The 23,733-nt window shown below is 34.4% G+C and overlaps 1 protein-coding gene across 3 annotated transcripts; it reads left to right on the top strand.

Annotated features, from left to right (window-relative positions):
- Positions 1-5,298: 5,298 nt before the first annotated feature.
- LOC128220143 (F-box only protein 36-like) lies at positions 5,299-22,566 on the top strand. Of its 3 annotated transcripts, none has more exons than XM_052928417.1 (6): positions 5,299-5,474; positions 8,486-8,597; positions 9,638-9,810; positions 13,936-14,070; positions 16,671-16,725; positions 20,767-22,566. In XM_052928417.1, the coding sequence occupies exons 1-5, from the start codon at positions 5,319-5,321 to the stop codon at positions 16,713-16,715; spliced, it is 621 nt and encodes a 206-aa protein (XP_052784377.1). In that variant the 5' UTR covers positions 5,299-5,318; the 3' UTR covers positions 16,716-16,725; positions 20,767-22,566. The 3 variants fall into 3 exon arrangements, with proteins under 3 accessions (XP_052784377.1, XP_052784376.1, XP_052784375.1); XM_052928416.1 differs by having other exon boundaries at positions 5,301-5,474; positions 16,671-16,719; XM_052928415.1 differs by lacking the exon at positions 16,671-16,725 and having other exon boundaries at positions 5,301-5,474.
- The last annotated feature ends 1,167 nt before the right edge of the window (positions 22,567-23,733 follow it).

Raw genomic sequence — 23,733 nt, 5'->3', positions numbered from 1 at the left:
GGTCCGGGGAATAGCGTGGACTTTGACTTTCGGTCCAGCCAACCCCGGCTAAAATCCCCGCCTTGCGGGGAGGAACAGATGGTAAAATCCCCGCCAAATGCCCCCGCACCCCAGGGACCCTAGGTAAGGCCCATTCCCCGCTCTATTTAATGTGAAGACAAAACCACCGCATTCAGTCGGCACTGCGGGGCCACCTGAAAGGTAAAAACACGGCCTATTTCCCCGGCTATCCCCTGTATACCCCCGGACCTAGGGGGTGACGTGGTTACAGTTGACTGGTGCATTGGGGGGGGGGGGTACCCCCAAACCCCCTTGCCATTACTTTAACCGAAATAGATTTCATTTCAGACGGAGGGGCGCAAGTCAAATGGTTACATCCCTCTAACGAAGACTCCTGGAACCGCCCCTAATTTCATACTTGTTTATTTGTTTATCTGCGGAACTTATGTTGGTAAAGCTCAGGACTGGTAATGAATATAAAGATTACACATTATGGAGACACTACATTCAATGGTTGACGCTTTGTAAAATTAAAATTCCAATCTGAAAAAGACGACAATGTCGTTTGTCATTTATTAGGGGGAAATTCAAAACACGTTATCATTTATTTTATGTCACTGTGCCGTATCAAAAAAATACTCACGAAACTTTAACTAGTGCTTTGTTTGAACAAGAACTTTGCTTTGAAATGTAAATGGCACTTTATTTGGTGAGTTAACCAACAAAATTACTATCTTGGAAAAATACAGTGAGCAACAGCGAAATGCCCTGTTAAATCGTACAGTCCAGGGAAATTGCCTCCCAAACTCCTTATTTTGAGAAAAGGCCTTATCAGTCCATGAAATTGAACCAGTCAATAATCAACACTTAGCATGTCATCCTGCTGGGCTATTAACTGTGTGTATTCCCAGATGTTTCTTGTATTGACCAATTTCAGTATGTTAGCATTGAATTTTCATGAATGAAGTGCATGTATAATCAAAGCACTAATGGTGCTGAATGGTTGTGAGCGATGATGCCTTTTATGTGATAATAAGAAACAAACATATGAATGATAGCATGGCACTCGCTCACTCACTCTCACGCCTGCCCGTCAATCCATCCAACTCGCCGACACACATTGAAATTTGGTACTTTCGAGTATGGATTTCAACTCCACATGAACTCAGTTAAATTTTTGTGGTCTATTACAAAAGTCTTGAGCCTAAACACGTCATTGAAAAGGAGGTACATGCAGTCGTTCCCTCCTTCCCGTTTTTGTCGATTTTATATATTTCCCATTCACGTCCTGATGTTTTGTCAGAAAAGACCACCATAGCATGAGGTTGTGTCGCGCTCAAGATCCGCGCCACTAACTTCAAGATCAAGGTCACAGCAACCTTTTAAACTAAGTATGTGTCCGTCAGTCTGTCTCGTTTTTGTCAAGTCCATATTTTGATGGTCGGATTTGAAAAACAAAATGTTTGGCAGAAGTGACCAGCATAGTATGAGGAAGTGTCGCCATTAAAACCCTACCTATCTATTCCAAGGTCACAGCAACCGTCTGAACAAAGTAGGCTTTGCTATAAAAAAAAATCTTACTGATATGGTGTATTAGGCACTGAAAATGCTTAATGACAGCTGCACATGAGCTTGTTTGGGTTTAAATGGGCATTGTGGTTGCCAAAATGTGGTCAATGTAGCACTAAGTAGGCTTACCAAGAGCAGAGCTACACATGCGTTTGTTTGGCTCTTAATGTGCTTTATTGTAGGCATAATGAAAAAAAAGAGAACTGGACTAGCTTACGTTTAGACCCTCTGAAGTTTGTTTATCTATGAATATGCTTGACTGTATCCACAAAAGGAATCGTCAGACCCTGGATGGATTCGTGTAGAAGCCTTCTGTAGTTAAGAATACCGGTTGTTATGCTGCATTGGTGTTTGCTTGACACCAGATAGACTTAAATGTAGCTGCATTTGTGATTATTTTGAACTGAGTTGGATGTAAAAGAGCCTTACTGTGGTATGTTTGACACTAGATAAACTTCATTGCAGCAGAATTTAGATTTACAGGGCACTTCATTGACTTGAATTCTTTACAGTAAATGGTCTCAAGTACTAGTATTACATAACTATTGTCAATTTAGCATTTTATATATAGAGCTTTATAGAGCCCCTTTATTATTTGTTTGGCACAAATTGTTTATTGGACACACAGTGGACTTAAGAACAGTCTGTCTGTGGTGACTGTAAGGCAGATAGGGGTTGATGGTAGCCATAATGAGGTTGAATGAGCTCTGGCTTGACTTTTTAGAGCCCGTCTGGGGCTTGTTTGATCATAAGTCGGCTTGTCTGTGACCACAATAAGGATGCCGAGGGCCGCTGGAGACCTTTTTTGTCTACAATACACAATTTGAAATTGTGTCCTAATGGGGTTTGAGGAATTTAGTGGACTTATAGAAACACAGATTTGCTTTCTAAATACTGCTTCGACCTGGAGAAAGATGTTTATTGGGTTGTTTGGTACTAGAATATTAACATTCATTTTTGTGTATTAGGTTGGAAAAACACAAAATGGACTTAAAAGGTCATACTTCTGGCTGAATGGGCTTACATGAGACTCATAAAAACATTTCATATGTAGGTTGTTAAGCACTGGATGCGCTTAAGTAGGGACACTGTATGGCTGACTTGACTTTTAATATGGGAAAAGAGATGAAATATATGTATTAGCTGTTTTGTGATTGTGTTTATGTTATGACTTCAAACAAAACGAATATTTCATCAAAACAGCGCTGTCGATATTGATATCATATTTGCATTTTTACATTCAAATGATTTTGATTTTTGACCTTCATTTTGAAATGCGTAGTATTGTATGTCCGTATGAAGTACATTATGAAACAGTTATGTTATCTAAGCATTACGATATGTTGCGTTTTTATGCCAAGTATGCAAATTTGCACCTGTGCCTGTGGTATTTTTGGACGCATTTCTATGGTAATTGATAAAATTGACTTTTTTTAATAAAATGCCATTAGGTTGTGTTGAAAAGAACATTAGACACAATGATGACGCTAATTTTATTCACGTAAGATATCAATATCAATATTTATTACAACTCTTATTTAAGGAATGAATTGCGGGGTTGATGTCATTATCGGGGTATGAACGCAATTGGGTTGGTCAATGTGTGTGGAGTCCGAAAGTCCGCGTTCATATCCCCGATAATGACATCAACCCCGCAATTCATTCCTTATATTTACACCAATAGTTCATTATTTCATTCAAGAATTGTTAAAAAATACTTCATTTCATTTAAGAAAACCTTTCAGTAATCCGTTCTTACCCATTCTGTAAATAGAACGACCCGACTATAACCGGAAACATTTTTTTCAAATAACGTCACAATAACGCGGGAAAAGATCAACCACTTGAAATCACTTTAAAACGTAAAATTAAAACACTTCTGGTACCAATATATTTAAAATATAATAAACTTACTCTTATAAAAATATTTTACGGGACCTGCAGACACAATACAACCAATAACAAGATCAATAGCTTTCATGTATATTGTTATGCAATGAATTACGATCCGAACATATCCGAAGATGTTGCGTTCATCGATTGATGAACGCAATTGCCGAAAGGCAGTTCATTTAAGGAACGGAAGTTGAAGTGTAAATATTCACTATTATGTTGCAGTAATTTAAGAGAAATAAAAATGTTATCCTGTCAGAAAACATTTAAACTGCACATATTCACGATTTGTTTTCATTCTTAAAATAATAAGATTCAAAAATTTGTTAATTAACTTCCAAAGTATCAGCTGAAATAAGAGTGTGATAGCTTTTCGTGATAATTTAATGTACAAATGTATTTGAAATTTTAGTAATCCATGTTTATAGCATATGAGTCTCAAATAAAGTACAAATAGATAAATGAACTTAAAAAAAAAGAATATTGATAAAATACCCCTACTCTGGCCTTGAAATGATCATTCCATGTACCTTGAAGTGTTCAATGTTGTATGTAAATTTTAATTGTCTTATTATTTTTAAAAAATGCAGTAAAATTAATTCTTCCACTTAAATCTGTTCTGAAATGTTCTGGACGACAAAAACAAGTGAAAATACAGTGTTACAGCTCGCTTCTCAGAAACATGTGTTAGAAATTTAGTACCGGCAGGGCAATCATTATTTATAACTCTGTGCGTTGCTTTAAGATCATTATCAAATATGTGTTAATAAACACTGACCCCCCCGGGTAACCAAAATCAAAATGATAAGTTTGGAGGGCAAAAATTTTGGACTGCGTAGTGGTTTCAATGTTCCATGCACGTGAAAATAAATGCGTATGGATAAGAGATAATTCCTGGTTGTCAGATATGCGCGCAGTGGTTCAAATTGTGTTAATAGTCAAATCGGTCTTTAAATAGTTTTAAGGAGAGTTAAGAATTATTTCTTGAAAGGTGCGTGAAAACTTTTTATAGTGACATTTGAAGCGAGAAATAATTAATTAGCATTCTAAATATTGCCACAAGACAAGGTTTCCATGATACTACAGACGACAGTCTTCAACAAGGGAGATAATTACAATGTGATGATCATTGAAAAGGAATTCCATATGGGTTCTTGTTTTATCTTTGCCTTTGGGCAGGATAAGAATTTCTCCCACCTCAGATAAGAAGATCCAAATATTTAACCATGCTAGAAAAAAATTCTTGCCCACGGGCAAAGATAAAAAAAGTGCCTCCGCACAAAAGAGTCCCAGCAAAAATACATGTTTACTTAATTTTGTTTAACTGAGGTGGAAAAAAGCATCTACCATAGCCGCGCGTGTAAGATAGATTCATCCCAACCTTCGTGCAGGGTGTTTTGCGGATACTCTGTAAACCTCGTTTCCGCAAAACACCCTACGCTCGGGTCGGGATGAACCTAGACTGGTACCTAACGTTACTTTTTCTACAGAAATATAACAGTTTCACAGCATAATTTCATCTGCTGATTTAGTTTTTCATGCTTAATAAATTAATCTTCCGATAAGGAAATATTATGCTTATTTTTTTCACTAGACGCATTGTTTGTCCAATAAAAATGCATGTACAGGGAAGTAATCGATGCGCTGAGTTTTGAATGCTCAAATTAAGATAATAGTGGTGGGTAACCTTCCAACAACCCAGAGTTTTTTTATAATTTGATTTAATTCGATTAATTTAAAATGATTAAAATTCAATGTTATCAAGCTAACACAAAAGGCACAACAGGTTTTAAAGCCATTCAAAATATCATTCTTGTTCGAGATGAGGTTGGGATGGTGACGAAATACGCTTCAAAATGGCGACCAAGAAAGGCGACTCGCACTTGAAAAAGAAAGAATCCACAAAAGAAAAGAATGTTTGGCTCAATGAACACGGAGCTTATGTCGATTATTCAGACACAGCTTGTGCCCCATGCAAAGATTTCTATCATGTGTTCGTGACTCCAACACAGGTTACTATAATTGAATTTGTTTTACAAAAGTATAGTAAATAACAACTTGCACGTAGACGTAAACAAGTTTCGTACCCAAAGATTTTCGTATCATTTTTTACAGACGCGCATTTTAAAAGTTTTTTTTTGTTCAACACTTCTATCACTTTGCAAACAAATTATCATCAATTATAAACAAACCGTACCTTTATAAGATTGACATTGAATTCTTATTCTCTAGTGCAGCATAGTCTGTCCATTGGTGAATACGAAATCTGAAATATGCAAAAATTGGCATGTAAAGTACATACTCTCACTTATGCGATTTGTTAACAAAAGATTTGGGCATTTGTCATTGAACTTTTAAAAGTGAAATTGGAAATGAAATTCACTGTTAATAGAAAATAATATGTAGAAAGATAAGTCACTAAAGAAACACCTCAAATTGAATGCATTTTTTTGCATGTTTTACCCATTTTACTTAAAAAAACCCACATAATATTTAAATAAAATAGTAGCCAATTAATAGCTTTGTTGCCACAAATTCCCTAGTTAAAAAAGCGTCAAAATATTGCTAATATATCATACATGCCATATTTCTCAGAGGCTTTCAAGGGGATTTTGTTCTGAATTCCAGGGGATTTTGATATTACAATGGGGCATTTTTACACAGTGAATTCAGAGCAACATCTACATCTATGATATATGAATAAATCACACCCTAATTACAATGATTTTTGGACTTAGTCATCATGGTCCTTCATGTATTTTCACACTAATATTATAGATGCTTCCACTCTCAACCTTGAGCCAGTTTAAAAAAACAATAATTAAAGAATTTTCTAGGGGGTATGGATCCCCGGCGGAGAACCAGGGGATGGGTCTGAATTCCGGGGGATATGGCATGTATGATATATTTTTATCTGTACACAAATTATACTGGTTGAGGTTCAAAATCCAAACACTTTAGGATTTATTTTACAATTTTCTTGAATAATTAAAAAAACAACAACATATAAATCATCTTTGGTTGATGTGTCAACATTTGTCAAAGTACATGTTCATAATCTTATAAAATGTTGAAACCTCTCATTTTATGGACAGTTGATCACCCTTTATGCAATCAGCAATAGAGAGCACATTTCCAGGGCACAAAAAAAATTGTTTTTTCTAAAAAAATATACACCATTTAAAACAGAATGATGAACTGTAGAAACAGGAAAGTGTTCAAAGTTTGAAAACAAGATTATAACATTAAAAACTTGATAATATTACCTGTCAAAAGTCAACCTTGCGGATTTGACATTGGAGTGGTGGTTACTATTGACCAATGCACGGTCCCTCCTGCAAAACTGAAATTTATTTGGTAAAAGTGGTGAGGCAGGGTGGTTTTTAACAATATCTATATGTTTGAAATAGTGAAATAGTGCATATTTTGGAAAACAATATTAACTCCCATACTGCCCGCCTCCCCCCTCCCTTGGTTACTAATGGTTTAAGAAAAATGCATAAAACAGCAATTTTTGAACTTATATATGAAAATCTGCGATCTGATTATTTGTCGGCAGTCTTATATAATTGGTTTCCATAGATCTTCGCAAAAATTGGCTCGTTCTAAGACAAAAAATAAAAAGGTTGTCAAAACATTCAACCTGTGAGAGTGCAGCTTTAAGCTGGTTAGCTAAATACACAATGAGCAAACATCAGGCAAGATTTGTTTTTAAACATTCTAACCGAGTAGCCTCAAAGATGATACATTTTAATGTTTTAGCTGGTTAGAATGAATGGCATTTTAAGGATTTTAAGGTCTGTATTTGTCTAGATCATTGAAGTATTAATCACTGTTATTATCCCCCGCCTATGAAATAGGTAGGGGGATATCAAAATGGCGTTGTCCGTCCGTCCGTCCGTCTTTCCTTCCGTACGTCCGTCCGTCCGTCACCTGCATTTTCTCAGTAACTAGCCGGTATAATTTCATGAAACTTAAAATAAATATGAACCACTATACTGGAATGATGCCCGTCCAAAAAAAATATGATTGGTCAATTGTCCTTGGAGTTGTTGTCCTTGATTTTTTTGAAAAATGCACATTCACAGCCATTTCTCAGTCACTAGCTGGCAGAATTTCATGAAACTTAAAATAAATATGAATTACTATACTGGGATGATGCCTGTTATTATTTTTTTTGATTGGTCAATTGTACTTGGAGTTATTGCCCTTGATTTTTTGAAAAACTCATTTACAGCCATTTCTCAGTAACTAGTTGGTAGAAATTTTTGAAACTTGAATAAATATGAACCAACATACTGCGATGATGCCTGTTTATTTATATTTTGGATTGTGTAATTTCTATATGAATTATTTGCCCTTGATTTATTAAAAGATCCATGTTTGCAGCCTTTTCTATGCAACTAGATGGTAGAATTTCATGACACTTGGAATAAATAAGAACCAACATACTGTGATGATGCCTGTCTATTTTTCTTTTGGATTGGTCAATATTCCTTAGAGTTATTGCCCTTGATTTATTAAAAAATCATTGTTTGCAGCCGTTTCTCAGTAAAACCAATGTGCTTATCTTATTCTTTCTGAGATTTTTGTTTAACCTTCAAGCACAAACAAGCCATCAAGCACAAACAAGCCATTGTTGGTGGGGGATATCTTTTCACTGAAAATGCTTGTTAAACATGTGTTTTAAGAGGCATTTTGGATTTGTGTCCTGTTTGGATTTTGTCAACCTGAGTATGCTATTTTTGTTTAGATCAGATATAGACACAATTACATGTGGGATAATTTGAAAGAATTGGTGCGAAATTGGTTAAGTGGTTTACATTCAAATATTTTCTGAAGGTTACTTGAGCTTACATTTTTAGAGTTCTAATTTTTCTCGACATGTTTCGCTATAAGTCAGAAGGTTAATATGAAATGTTCTAGATGCTATTTCAACCAGTATTTTCTTTTCTTTATTTATAAACATAAATGATTACACAGACTAAGAGTATGTACCTTATAATCAATGATTGTATTGCAGATAATCTTCAGATGGTGGAAGATTGTACCACCAACTAGAGCTGACTCCAATCAATCGCCCTTCGAGATCAGAGATACATATGATGATTTCCTACATGATGAACGCTGCCATAGTGAGTTCATTATTTTGCTCAAGTCTCTCAAATCAATTTCATTTAATTGTAGTTGATTCTTTGTATTCTTTGTATTCTAGTACGGTAATTTCAAACATTTTGGGAGCAAATTGAGTTAAATATCAATAAAGCAGTTAAATTTATCACTCGCTCTGCTTAAAGGGACTTGTTCACAGATTTTTCTTTGGCAACATTTCTTTTTAAATGGTTGAAATAGAGTTATTTTACTTACTTTCATGAACATAAAACAAAACATCAACTGCTGGGTCCTCATTTGAACAGAATTGAGTAAATCAAACCCTAAAATGATTCATTTTTGATAGTATTACTTATGCTTCAGGGCTTTCTCCAGACCTTTATGGCTTGTCGGGTCTGTCACATGCCTTCCCATAGCGAGGCTCTTTACAGACACACAGACATTTTATTGCATTGAAATGCCTTAATCCCCGCAGCAATGAGGCTTATCAAAACAGTATTGACAATACACAGCTTATACTTTCCTAATAGTTTGCCAATAGCCAGAAGGCATGTAAGCAGTATAATCATGTGCTTAGCTGCTATTGTTATGGTTGGGTGATTGCCAGAAGGCGTGTCATGAATATTTTACTTGACGCTTCATCCAATCGCGTTCGTGGCTTTCCCCAACTCTTCCAATTTACTTCTGTAGATGTTTTATCATTGGTACAAGCATTTTGTTCACATTTCACACGAAATAAAAAAAAGGATGTCCAACCCTGAATGAGTCCCTTTAAAACATCAAAGCAAGCCTTGTTTCATGAAGCCTAGAATTTAAACATGTCTGGTAAACATTTTACCAGTGTAGGGCTTGTCGGCTTGTGCTAATTTTGATCAGTGCAATTAGAGTTATAATAATATAAAGTAGTATTCATGTGTACAAGCCTACAGTGTTCATTATGCTCTGCATTTTGTTGAGTCTAAAACTATGCCACAACCTCTCAGGTGAAACGAAAACTCATACACCACACTCACCATGAACTGCTTCAAATACCATTTCATTATGTTCTATTGAACTAATCTAGGTGAGATCCAGAGACTTGCCGGTGACCCAACCCTCCAGTACCTGATTGGTCTAGCGGAGGGTCACGTGGATTACATTGACAGAATCCCCGACAATGTCCTGGAAAAGATGATTGCCTATCTGGAATTGGAGGATATTGTCAGGCTCGGTGCTACGTCAAAGAAATTCAGACGGGTGGGTGAAGTCATTACAAATTTTTGTTGAATTAGCTCTAAAGCAATTGATTCCAAAGTTCCAATTATATATATATATATGCACGCATAAGTTCTGAAAATTCAGTGCATACTCAGATTTCGTTTGGGATGTGGACTGTTGGAGGTTCAAACTCCGGCCACATCAAACTGAAGGTGTTAAAATATGGTTAAAGTATCTCCCTTGCCTAGCGCTCAGCTCTGTATTAAAAGTGTAGTATAGGGAAAATGGTGAAGTCAGTATGAATGAAATCCAGGAATGGTATATCTTTTTTGGTTTTGGTGCTTTACACCAAGCACATTAAAGATCCAACCTGTCTCTGCAAAGAGTAAGGGTATTGCAACCGGATATCTTTTTTTCACTCTTTTTCTTCAAGTCTTCTAATATCTGGATTTGAAGCTTGACAACCCAATATAATTTTGGTGTCATTTGAAAGGGTATTGCTTAGGCAAATATAAATTCATTTTTTTTTTTAAATGGATTTTATTTATTTTTTTATACGACTGTTTCACCAGTTCCAGGACAGTAATGGACCGATACACAAAATTAATACAGATCCTAGTTCACAATTTTTATTTGAGTCATTTAAATTAAAGGGGCAGGGGAAAAAATGAGGGGTTGGCCAGGATGAAAATAGAGTAAATTATTTATAGTTGCCTGACAGATTACTTATATAAATGACAGGAAATACATTACATATAAAAGGCATGTTTGTATTTTTGTTCTTTATTTGCGACTGATATCAGAAATGAAATGACCAATATTTCAAGCTTTAAAGCTGCACTCTCACCATAGGCGGATCCAGGGAGGGGCGGACCCGGAGCGCGCCCCCCCCCCTAAAATTTTCCAAGTATATGTATAAATTATTAATATCGTTCCATCATTGTAGATAGCTTTTAAGGTTATGATTTGCTCCACACAAAAAAATAGATCTCGATTTACCGTGGTTGTATCGAACATCTATTTGGCCACATTGGACTCTTACGAAACATAATTGGTCCGAGACGTTGTGGAACGCTCTTATCGATTAAATTATCTATTATGACGTATTCAGTAGAATGTGTTAGCGTTTGGCTATCCTCCGTCTGAATAGCAAGGTATTCTTCAAGGTATAATGAAAATATGAAGTGTTGGATTTTGATTTGGACAGAATACTTCGTCAGATCCCCAAAGCCATGAGTATGGCAATGACAATGCTTATATTGCATGTAGAGTAGGCTTCTCCATTTGTTCTTGTTACAAAGTTACAGGCAATTTTGGTAGATGTTCTTGGTGCTGTGTGATATTTTACGCAGACGTGTTACATAATTGCATTTCTCTCACTGTAAACGCGCTTTTCCACTGATTCTATATTGCTCTTCATGCGACATAATACGTCGAGAGTAAGCTACCGGCTATTCCTCTGATTTAACAGTAAAACCTCGATTATTCAAATTGTGGGGCCTATTTTTACAAGCCTGAATCACCCAAATTCGCAACTTGGATGATTCGGACTTTTAAAAAGTGAGCTCAAACCTTGATGTGAATACATAAAGCAATAAAAACTTAATTTTGGTTCCGCTTATAAATTTAAATTGTCTGGAATTCGAGTAATCCAAGTTCGAATAATCAAGGTTGGATTTTTCATGATTATGTTATCTATACAAATAACTATGTACTTGATTTGGATCCAAGCTTTTAACACTCAAACTACATGAAAACTTAAAAAAAGGAAATATGTATTTTGAGCATGCGACACTTTTCGATGTAGACTAAGGGAAACAGTTGGGAATTGGAACTGATTTGACTGCTATTTTCAAAGGATGTGCTCGGAAGAGATATGCCGTTAGATTTAAAGCCTGAACACAGTATTGTCGGGGTTTTTTGTGCTCGATTCAGATCCGATTCCGGTTTCCATAGCTCCCATTTACCTGTAATGGTTTAACCCTCATCCTGCCTTCAAAGAAATAGTCCGCTGAATTATCATGTGTTTGGTCATTAAAACTTGTTTGGTCCGTCTGAAAACTGGTAAAACAGTTGACTGAGTGTAAAACAGCTTGGATCCAGATCAGACGCCGAGTTACTTCGTCCAAGCTGGTTAACTTTAAAATTATTATGGTCGCGATCGGTATGATAAGGGTCAACACTGTTTATAGCGGTAAGGGACAATTTACGAGAGGCAATTCATTTAAACTCATAAAATAACAATTTCCCACTATGGCGTCAATTTCTATCTGCTCGAGATGCTAATACATGCGTATCTATGAAGTAAATGGGTAATTTAGATAAAGTTTTGTTTGTAACCCAAAGCATGCCGATAGCGACCGTAGTGATGTCTTCAACCAGATTGGATCCGGATCAGATGCCAAGTAACTCGGCGTCTAATCCGGATCCAAACCGTTTAGCAATCCAGTAACATTTTCACCAAATCCGATAATATGAAACAAGATTAACTTAAGAGATCAAATACACGAGAATTCAGCAGACTACTTGCTTAAAGCAGACACTTACACTCGGTGTCACTGAACAAACATTAAAGTTTGCCCAATAACTGTATGAATTACTTTTTCAATTTTACCAAGGTCTTTCAATTTATGCGGGGAAAAAAACTCGATCTATAGGGAGGTGACAATCAGCTTAACGGCGTTACTACGTTACAAAGTGTCTCTCGCAATTCAAGCTTTGTAAAAACAGTGTAAATTATGGAACGCCGGGGCGCAATGCTTCTTGCGAAATGCGAAATACTTCATGCTTTTTGCATAATGCTTAATGTTTTTTGCAAAACGCTTAATGCTTTATGCGAAATGCATTTTGCGAATTGCTTAATCCGAAATTCTTTTTGCGAAATGCGAAAAGCTTCGATTCAATATTTCTTACCGTTGTTAGCATAAATTGAGCAGAATCATTTTGTATGAAATGAAAAAAGGAACACATTAATTTGAAAAATACTTTTATCTGCATGTAATAGAGGTGAAAAATAATACGTTTGTTGTGTCTATTCATTAGAATAACATATATAAACACACCAATACAATATAATATTCAGAAACGGTAAAGTAAAGAGGTGTCCTAGAGAAAATATGCCAGAAAGTTAGATTGCGAATAGCAAGATGTGCAACTCTGTATATTGCTGTAAACGCATTAGGTTAGAAAGAGTATCGTTTCTTCCACCGTATAATAATATTTCTGTAGCAGTATCAGTAGCCTATGTCTTACATCCACTTCACTGCCGGGAGCAGTTCAGAACGTGCACAATATTTCGTTCGATTCAATTTAATTGTGTTATGCCATATGCGAAATGCTTTTTGGGAAATGATTTTTGTGCAAAATGGGAGATGCTAAATGCTTTTAAAATGCTTCATGCGAAATGCGAAGGAAATCCGTTATTCAGGAGGTGTTACTATATTTAGATTTCACATAGCACGAGCTTCCGTAATTCCGTACCTGGCCATTCGATTGGTCCGAAATGAAACTATTGCATTTGCATAACGCATTTCGCAAGAAGCATTGAGCCCCAGCGTTCCATAGTAAACACATGCAATAGTTTAAGAGCTTGAGGCCGTCGCGAAGGCCTCCGACCCCCTCAATTACCATGAAAACACATGGGGGCCTTAGCGGCCAACAGAAATCAATTTCAGAAGTTACGCCCCCCCTAACTGAGAAACTTGGATCCGCCACTGCTCACAGATTGAACATTTTGACAACTTTTTTTTACTTTTTGTATAAAAATATATATAAAATATATATAAAATAAGACAAAAAAAAATTAAAAAAAGTTGTAAAAACGGTAAATCTGTGAGAGTGCATCTTAAAGGTCAAAACATAGTGTTTGTTATATTACCCGGAAGTGTTTGTAACATGTTTATAGATGATCTGTATAATATTCCATAATCATCCTGAACACAATAAACACTTTCTAATGTTACCAAAATAGTATGTGGCCACCAGGCATCAAAATTCCACAGTATTGTACGTCAAATACCTTAAAAGAGAGTATAGTGTTACAAAAATAGTTTTTTTTTCTACTCCAGGAGTAAACCAAATGTGTTGGGATAAATCTATTGGGTTGGTCAGGCAAACAAAACAATTTCTTTAGGATGGCCTAATGATATTTGTCTTTTTCTCCAGCTGTGTAATTGTGATGCTGTGTGGGAAAAGATATTCCGTCGTGAGGTGGAGACACCAATTACACCGGAGTTGGAGGCCCTAGCAGAGAAAGAGGGATGGAAGAGGCTCTTCTACACGAACAAACTTCAGCTCCAGGTACAGTCTCATTCTAGATCTTTCCTAGAATATCTTAAGGCATAACAAAATGTGTTTGTTTCCAGTTTCCAGACATAGTCCCCTTTATTTAGCTGTCCATTTTTTTGGTCAAAAAAGCATTGAGGTATTGTCTTAGCTTGAAGTGTCTTTGTTGTGATCTGTTCTTATTGTCCTTTGCATCCTTGTGCAAAATGTTCAACCTTGTCTATGACTGAAAAAATCTTCAAGCATATTAAAATAATATGTGCACATGTAAAGCAAGGTCCACAATTCTGACTTTGAATTATTGTTGATTAATGAAAACAACATCAGACCAGTGGTGGCAATTTCTCTTCAACTGATATATTTCATTTATGGTTATATCATACATAAAGTTGCCATCATGAAATAACATCCATTATATATATTTGATATAGAACTGGTATTATAACTATCAAAAAAGAGTGATGTTATAGCATTGAAAATGGCTGCTCTATATACTTATAGTGAAGATTTTATATATTTTACACTGTAAAATGGCCATTAGTATTAATGAAATAAAGAGAATCACACATTTGTAGTTATTCAATACGAAATTCATTGAGCTCATTTACTTAAATTGCAAATTACCAGTTTAAGAATACTCGTTTAATAAATTCTGTATTAAATGACCACTCATGTGAGATGCTCCGTCATATTACATGGATATCAAAATATCATTATATGCCACAGTTGCCTAGATAGCAGCTGAAGCTCTAAATTATTGATCAGAAAAATGCCAAACCGGTTTATAACCTACCTTCTTTTCCTCGTCACTGGAAACCAACATACTATTTGTATGCCTTATTTCATGCATGTTGATATATATTTGGGCCTTGGCGACCATTAAATTATATAATCATAGCCTGTGCTAAATGCAGTTTAGATGTTATTTGGAATTGAATGTAAGTTTGTGCTTTTTCTAGGATATATGCATGTGCCTAACATTTAAAATAAGTAATGAAATACAGTTAGAAAAACATTATTACCTTGAGCATGCAAACTATCAAATAAAATAATTAATATCTATATTTCAAAATTATAAAGCAAAAGTTTATAAAATACAAGATAACAAAAATAATGAGGAAATCCTTGTTTGTGCTGAAATATATTGTGACATATCCAACTGCTGCCTGGCTTATACTGAAATTCATGAGGATATCCTTGTTTGTGCTGAAATATATTGTGACATATCAAACTGCTGCCTGGCTTATACTGAAATACATGAGGAAATCCTGGTTTGTGCTGAAATATATTGTGACATATCAAACTGCTGCCTTGTTTATACTGAAATAGATGAGGAAATTTGCTTTTCCTGCCTCATTTATGCTTCAAATTAGTCTCTGAAGATGGTGTAATCTGGGCTTACTATAAGACTCATATTTAAAAAAAAAATAAGAAGAAAATGATACTTTTTTGTTGCAAGATTTTTTAGAAGAATGATCTCATCAGAAAGAAGAAATGAATGTCTTATTTGCTTTGGTAGTTTAATACAATTTTGGCTCCAGGAGATTTTAGAATATCTTGTAATCTTGCTCATGGCATATCTTTATTTTAAGTTAAACATGTTGTATACTGTAATAATACATGTCTGTCTGTTGATGCATGTCTGTCTCTTTGTTTGTATTTCAAATTGAGAATCTATGTCTGTCTTGTAGGTTTTCGTTTTAATATCTGTTAATTGTACACTTAAAAAATGACGTTCACATCTAATGAATATTAGAATCGTTCATCAGCACAGAGTTTCTGATTTGGATGGAAAAATCTGACACGAGGGCATGTGGGAAATCTCATAATGAGGCTTGCTGAGTTACAGTAACATAGCGTGCTAACATAGCATGCCAGAGGGTAGCTTTTTTCCATCAATACCAGAAATACATGATTGATACTTTTTCATTCATTTTTATTACTTTCAAATTAAGGCAAATTTGAAGTTAAAATACATTCACCAAGAAACGTATGGGGTGTTATTTACTGACTTCATGACATGCATTAATTTAAAATCACATGCATGTCATTAAATTTCTGCACAATGATTATGGAATAACTGCTTGCCTTTCTTAAGTTACAGAAAAAAAGTATTAACAGCATTGCCTGTAAAAGAAATCTTTGACATTTGTTGGAATCAAATGACTTAGATTTTCTTCCCCATTTTGGGAATGGGTGAGGCAATGGCCTGTCTGATTAGGAAAATGCATCATTTTGACTGAAAGTGAGAATTATAATTTTGTCTGAATTATTTTTAGAATGCTTTTACCATAGACAGAAAAAATAAAGAATGTGATAAAGTCTTTTTATTTAAGAATACACGAACTTTTCCATACAAAAACAGTTCTGGGTACTATCATTAGGTAAAAAAAGATATTAAAAAATGGAGAATTTCATTTTCCTATTGGGGAAAAAGTATATGTTTTTGCATTGAAAAGAAGGGCTGAAAATTGGCCCAAAGTAGTCTGAATGAAATCAATGAACGAACCTTAAAATAGCTTTAATGAAAATATTTGATGTAACCAATCTGTGTTCTGTTGATATGCATTGTTTTGTTCAACGTTTTGTGTATGTTTTATTGTTCAACCATATAGGTCCAGCTAAGAAGACAGCTTAGAATTAGCCACCAGAGAAAATAAAATGGTACAAGTTAGTGTCTGCACTATAGCAAACAAATCCCTAATGCCTACAAGCCAATGAAAATCTCTAATCCCGCACTTGTTGCTTAACAATATTGAAGATAAAATATGGAATTTTAAGGTTTACTGACCTTTCAGGGATTCTTAAGTTCTTGAATTATCCAGAAATCAGAACTGAAAGCTTTCAACTTCAGACTTGTCACAGTTATAAAGTTTGTTTCTCTTGCTCGACTGTTGCATCAAAAACAGTAGGAAGTACCTTGGAATAAATCGTAATGACTTTGGAAACAAGTTAAAGTCTAAGCCCCTTTTCCATGTCTTGGGAATAAATCCCTCATACTCAATCGAGACCGCCGGGTATTTTTCAGGACTGACAATTATAAGTTATTAGAACCCCTTAGCTTTAAATTGTTTGTAATGGTGTGGCTTCTTTGTCAAGGTATAAGTTAATGGCTATTATAAGGTTTTAGATTATTAATTTGTTATTTTGAACAATTTTAAAAATTACATTTTGACTTTCCGTAGTTAAACGAAGAAGTTTATTATTTATGATGATTTAAACTGAGTAATGTCGATATTGTATCCTCCAATTACTGTATTTTAACTCCTGCATTTAATGCTTACCATTATAAACTTTGGTTACCTGTTCTGCATGGTTTGACTGTAATATTTCCGATTTGGGGAATATTGGCATCTCAAAATGGCTTAGTTCTTTGGAATCAAGAACATGTCCAGCTTCAAATATTGCAATTTATAATGCAGCTGTGGTTCACATGCCAAATGGCTCCTTGGTGTTTTGATCTGCTGCTTTGCTTAATGTGCACATCAATGGCACTTTGAATTGGGATGTCTGATTGTATCATAGTGGCATCAAGTAGAACTGTAAACTAGAACACACCCTTCTATTGCTTTTGTTGTTTCTAAGCTGTTTTTCTGTAATTGTCTTGTTTTTCTTTATCCCTTTGAAGGATATCAGTAAAGCACACTATTTTGTATAATAAGCAACATATGCAGATAAAAGTATTACCCTTTTCTTTAGTCTTTATAAGGCATCTGGAATGTGTTTGTTTTCTGAACATGTTGAAACAATTGGCAGTTAAAAACAAATTTTTAACAATTTATGTATTACATGTTATCAATATTAAACATCAGAAAACACACAAGTTAATGGAACAGTTTTATAAGGATGCTGATAATACATGAAGGCATATCACATTATGTAGCAATGCATGCACGCTTTATCCATGCTGCAGGCTTTCATGCCATGTTACTAGGCATTCATGCATGTTTCATATTTCATACAGACTGTAAACATATTGATGCATGTTTCTTTTGTTCATACCAGCCTGGTGATAAAAAAGTGGCTAGGTATTTTATGCCAGCTAATAGTGTTATAGGTTTCCATACCAGATTACTGTACAAATATGCTAACAATAGGTTTTCATACCAGTTTATGACACAACATTGCACACAATAGGTTTTCACACCAGCTGACAGTAGAACAAATGCATAAATAGGCTATCATATCAGCTGACAGTAAAATTTTTTGCATACAATAGGTTTCCATACCAGATGACAGTACAAAAATGTAAACAAAAGGTTTCCATACCAGCTGAAAATACAAAAATGTATTCAATAGGTTTCCATACCAGCTGAAAATACAAAAATGTATTCAATAGGTTTCCATACCAGCTGAAAATACAAAAATGTATTCAATAGGTTTCCATACCAGCTGAAAATACAAAAAAATGTATTCAATAGGGTTCCATACCAGCTGACAGTACAAAAATGTATTCAATAGGTTTCCATACCAGCTGAAAATACAAAAATGTATTCATAGGTTTCCATACCAGCTGAAAGTACAAAAATGCATACAATATGTTTTCATACAAGCTGACAGTTTAAAAATGCATACAATAGGTTTTCATACCAGCTGATAATGTTTCCATACCAGGTGACTGTACAAAATGCATATTGGTTATTATACCAGCTGAAAATGTATTTGCTGGAAGATTGCTTTAGATTTTCATACTAGCTGATAATGCAATTTTGAATGTAATGTGTGTTAATACCATCTGACAAAACGTTCTTTTATATTCTTGTTTTAAACTCACAGCTGACACTATGCATATGCATGTTGCATGTGTTAGTACTAAATTGCATGCATGTAACTGGTTTCTATACCAGTTGACTAGCTGACCAGCCGAGATGCTTTCAGTATTCATACCAATTACCAACTGTCATTAACTTCAGGAAAGCAATAGTTGAATACAGCTCACATACATCTCTGTATGCTGATGCATTAAATCCATGTACATGATATGTTTCGTTACATCTTGCAATGAGTCCACGCATCACCCTTGTATGCTTCATGCATAGTGTTTGTTCACAAGTTGATTCTTACCTATGTTTTTCATTGTTTATTTGAGCATTTATATGGATACATCTATGAATGTGATATGTTTTTACCATGTGTAATGTATTCACCCAATATCCTTGTACCATTCATGTGCATTATATGTATCATCATAGGATTGCTTTTACACGATTGCCTAAGAATGTAAATGAATATATCCACGCATAGTAATAATTATGTATGTGTTTGCTTTGCTTATGATGTCCATGTACTGGCAGTAGGAGTAGCAATATTTCTGTAACCAGAAGTACTCAAGTTCCTGGAGTGATAGAGATACATTGTAGTTTATAGATGACTTTATTATGAAATTATATTTACATATTCTTCATATGACAAAATTAAGTTTAACTCTTGTCTGAGGACAGCTTAAGGAATTTGATTCACAGAATGTGCATTTTGATTGGATGCTTGGAGTCCTTAGGCATATTGGTGTAGTTTGTTTGGGTTTTGTGAACAGAAAAGGATAAAAAAAAAAGAAAAAAAAGGGTTATTGGCCTTGATTTTTTGATGGCCGATTTTAGTTGAAATTAAGAGCAAACATACAAACCAAAATAGCTTTAAGAATAGGCTTATTAGTGAGTCGGATTCCTTTAAGCAGTTGTCCACAGTGTTTATAACAAGCCCCTAGATAAACAATTATATCCTTACTTACACTCATGTTGTTAGAGAAAACTTTCACGTCTTGGTAGACGAAAGGATTGGTAAGCCAGTTAAATTTGTTGATTTTAGGATGTTTTAACCTAAAAAAGAATTCATTTTAAAGTTTCGTAAGTTTAATGAATTTGACATTTTACAAAAAATACTTTTGTGATATGATATTTACATTTATTTGGTTAAAAATACCTTGTGTGTTTTTGTTTAAGATAAACATGTTTGTTTTCGTTTTCGTTTTGCATGAATTTGATGTAGTTAAACAACGCATAACAATGTTTTATTAATTTGTATGTTGTTGTTTTTTCTCCAGCGTAATGCTATTTAAGACAATGTGTCATTTATATGCATATTCCCTGTCCAACATATGACATATTCCATATGCATATGTCAGTTCTGCCACTGTTAATACAACTATTAGTAGTTTTATGTTTGGGCCAAAACTCTACTTTTATATTAATTTGTTCAATGAATACTACTAATTATAATATTATTTTTTTTCGAATAATAAGGACAGAAAGGGTCACTTGGGTTTTCAAATGTCGGATTGTTCAACGACCAAGAGTTGGCGAGGAAATCTTAATTTGTAAATTGTGTTGATGACCAAAATTTGTTAATTAAAAAACAAACAAACTTGTACTCAGATATCTAATACTTGGAGTTAAACATTCTTACATGAAACCTCGGCTGGGCAGGGTACGTTCTCTGAAAGAAAAGTGTTGACTTCTACCGATTTTCTGTTGCAATTTTTATTAATTTCTAACTTTTTTCTATTGTTTTTAGAAGTTTAATAAGACTTTATAACAAACGATAAACGGTCCAGAGCCCTGTTCACAATTATTCCTTAGACAACAAACATGCCATTGCCATAGTACGAAAAGTATTACCCATGGGTAGACCACTGTTTCATCTATACGAAACAAGAGTATTAATCGAAACAAGAGTATTAATCGTATAAACTGACAGTTTTTTTCTACTTTACAGATGCAGCTAAGAAGACAAAAACGCCATGACGAACATGCATTTGTTACTGAAGGCCAGCAGAGCATGGAAACTTCTTAGAACACAAACAAATATTAGACCGAAATGGATATGGACCCAAAGAAAAATGGACCAAAATACAATTAACTGTTTTTGTTGAAAGTTTTGTTTAAAATAGATAAAGTAGCTTGTGACTGTGGTCAGTTTTACAGAAGCATTTTATTTTTTATAAACATTTATATAACTAGTACATGTAGCTTTAGTTTATCTAGCAGTTGTTAGATTTATTAGCATTTGGTTTATTTGAAGTGCCTTATATCAGAATTGCGATTGCAAAGTATTACACTAATTTTAATATATTCATTTATGTTACTATATGCATTGCAAATTCGGGTGACATTCCGTCCAGACGTTGTGATAATATCATTAATAATTTCCATTTTACTATACTTTGATTTTGATTTGTTACTGATAAATTGTGTGGTGCAATGTATCCCAGAAGCTGGACACACAGAAGAAGGCGTCCAAGAATATGCATATCACTAAAACTATATAATAAATAAGGGACCGTTTCATTCGTTACATTTTACTTCAATATTGATTTTTTTCCCTTATAAACACGTGCACGTTGGAAGTAAACTTTGAATGCCACCAAACCGGAAGTACACATTCGCACAGTCATCATGTTTACTTCCCTTTAAACCTAAAGAAAATTGTGAAGTACCGAACACTGCACTTGCAATGTTCTTTCTGAAACGGTCGCTGGTGTTATCGTTTTCTCCAAAGCCTATATGGTAGGTGTTATGATGCTATTTTTCAATGAAACGGCCCCTACTTCTTGCTGGAAATATAATTGTAAGAGAACTGGTATTTAAACTGCTTTCATTGTTTATTAAGATCTGATAAGTCTTTAACCTTGTTTGTCTTGTTATGTGATCCATATGATTGTATTGGATTATGAAAAGTGCTATTTTTATATTGATTAACATGTCTTTTTATTTGCTTTGATGGAATCAGTGTAAACAGCGAAACTTTGGTTTAATTTAGTAGTCTTAATCATTTAATTTATCAGTAAATTGGTTTGATAATTGCTAGATATTTCTGGACAATCATTTATATTGTTTTATTTATTAGAAGTGAATCGTTCAGGAATTATTTTTTAATTTAATTACTGTTACTTAAAGCGTACTGCTTTCATATCAGAAAAGAGTATTGCATTTCAATATGTTTATGTATATTCAGAAAGGACTTTTTATTACAATATTCTTTTGAAATTATTATCTTAAAAGCAAATTTATGACTTATGAGTTATAAGCAAACATTTGTTTCTTTAAAACAAGTAATGCTTATCTCATTTTTTAGATTGACTGTAAATGCCGTTTAAGGGTACATGACAAGCATGCTCAAACATTGCGTAATACGCAAATGAATAATTTTCTAATTTCACTGTACTCTCGACGATTGAAGACATGTTGGTGGACCAACAAAATAATTATATATGAATGGCTTAAACATATTAATCAATAAATAATTTATTGAAATGTAAATCGTATATTTTTTACCCGGAATATCGAAATTTATATGTGTTTAAAAAGTCTGAAGTACATTCTCAAATGTTTTCATTTCATGTTCTCTTCTGGGTTTCTCAAAAGGACTGACACATATATAAAGACAGTAATGTTAGTGTCGCGAATATGTTTTATTTATTATCTTATAATTCGTTTTGTACATTCAGTTTAAAATCGGAGAATCTGTGTATCTGAAAATCACTTTCTATGATATTAATACATGGTTTTCTTCTTATTCATTCTTTTTCCTCATTTCCCTGATTACACAAGCGAAACTGTAGATACAAGACTTAGAAGCCCGACCTATTTTTTTATATTATATTTGCAAAGGCCATTAGCCCGAACCCTACTTCGGTCTTGTTTAATGATAATAAAAGTCAATAGCGAAACCCTTCTTTGATATTGCTTTATGACACCAAGGTCAATGACCTAAATCCTTCTCTGATCTTGTTTAATGACATAAAGGCCAATAGCAAAAGCCTACTTTGATATTGTTTAATAGTCCAAAAGCCATTAGCAAACCCCTACTTTGATCATGTTTAATAGTACAAAGGTCATCGCCAAACCCCTACTTTGATCATGTTTAATAGTAGAAAGGTCATCGCCAAACCCCTACTTTGATCATGTTTAATAGTACAAAGGTTATCGCCAAACCCCTACTTTGATCATGTTTAATAGTACAAAGGTCATCGCCAAACCCCTACTTTGATCATGTTTAATAGTACAAAGGTCATCGCCAAACCCCTACTTTGATCATGTTTAATAGTACAAAGGTCATCGCCAAACTCCTACTTTGATCTTGTTTAATAGTACAAAGGTCATCGCCAAACTCCTCCTTTGATCATGTTTAATAGTACAAAGGTCATCGCCAAACCCCTACTTTGATCATGTTTAATAGTACAAAAACATCGCCAAACTCCTATTTTGATCTTGTTTAATAGTACAAAGGTCATCGCCAAACTCCTCCTTTGATCTTGTTTAATAGTACAAAGGTCATCGCCAAACTCCTCCTTTGATCTTGTTTAATAGTACAAAGGTCATCGCCAAACCCCTACTTTGATCATGTTTAATAGTACAAAGGTCATCGCCAAACCCCTACTTTGATCTTGTTTAATAGTCCAAAAGCCATTAGCAAACCCCTACTTTGATCATGTTTGATAGTACAAAGGTCATTGCCAAACTCCTACTTTGATCTTGTTTAATAGTACAAAGGTCAATCGCCAAAATCCATAATTTGATCTTGTTTATTGTTTCAAAGGACAATGGACAAGGCCTAACGTTTATCTTGCATAATGAAACAAACGCCGATAGCAAAATTCAAACATTAATCTTGTTTGATAGTTCAAAGCTTATTAGCAAAATCCATACTTTGATCTTGTTAAATGGTAAAAGCTCAATAGCC

This window comes from Mya arenaria, chromosome 15 (genome assembly GCF_026914265.1).
Source record: "Mya arenaria isolate MELC-2E11 chromosome 15, ASM2691426v1".
NCBI classification, from domain to species: domain Eukaryota; kingdom Metazoa; phylum Mollusca; class Bivalvia; order Myida; family Myidae; genus Mya; species Mya arenaria.
Note: the sequence above shows the minus strand (reverse complement) of the source record. Positions and strands in the feature narration are given on the sequence as shown.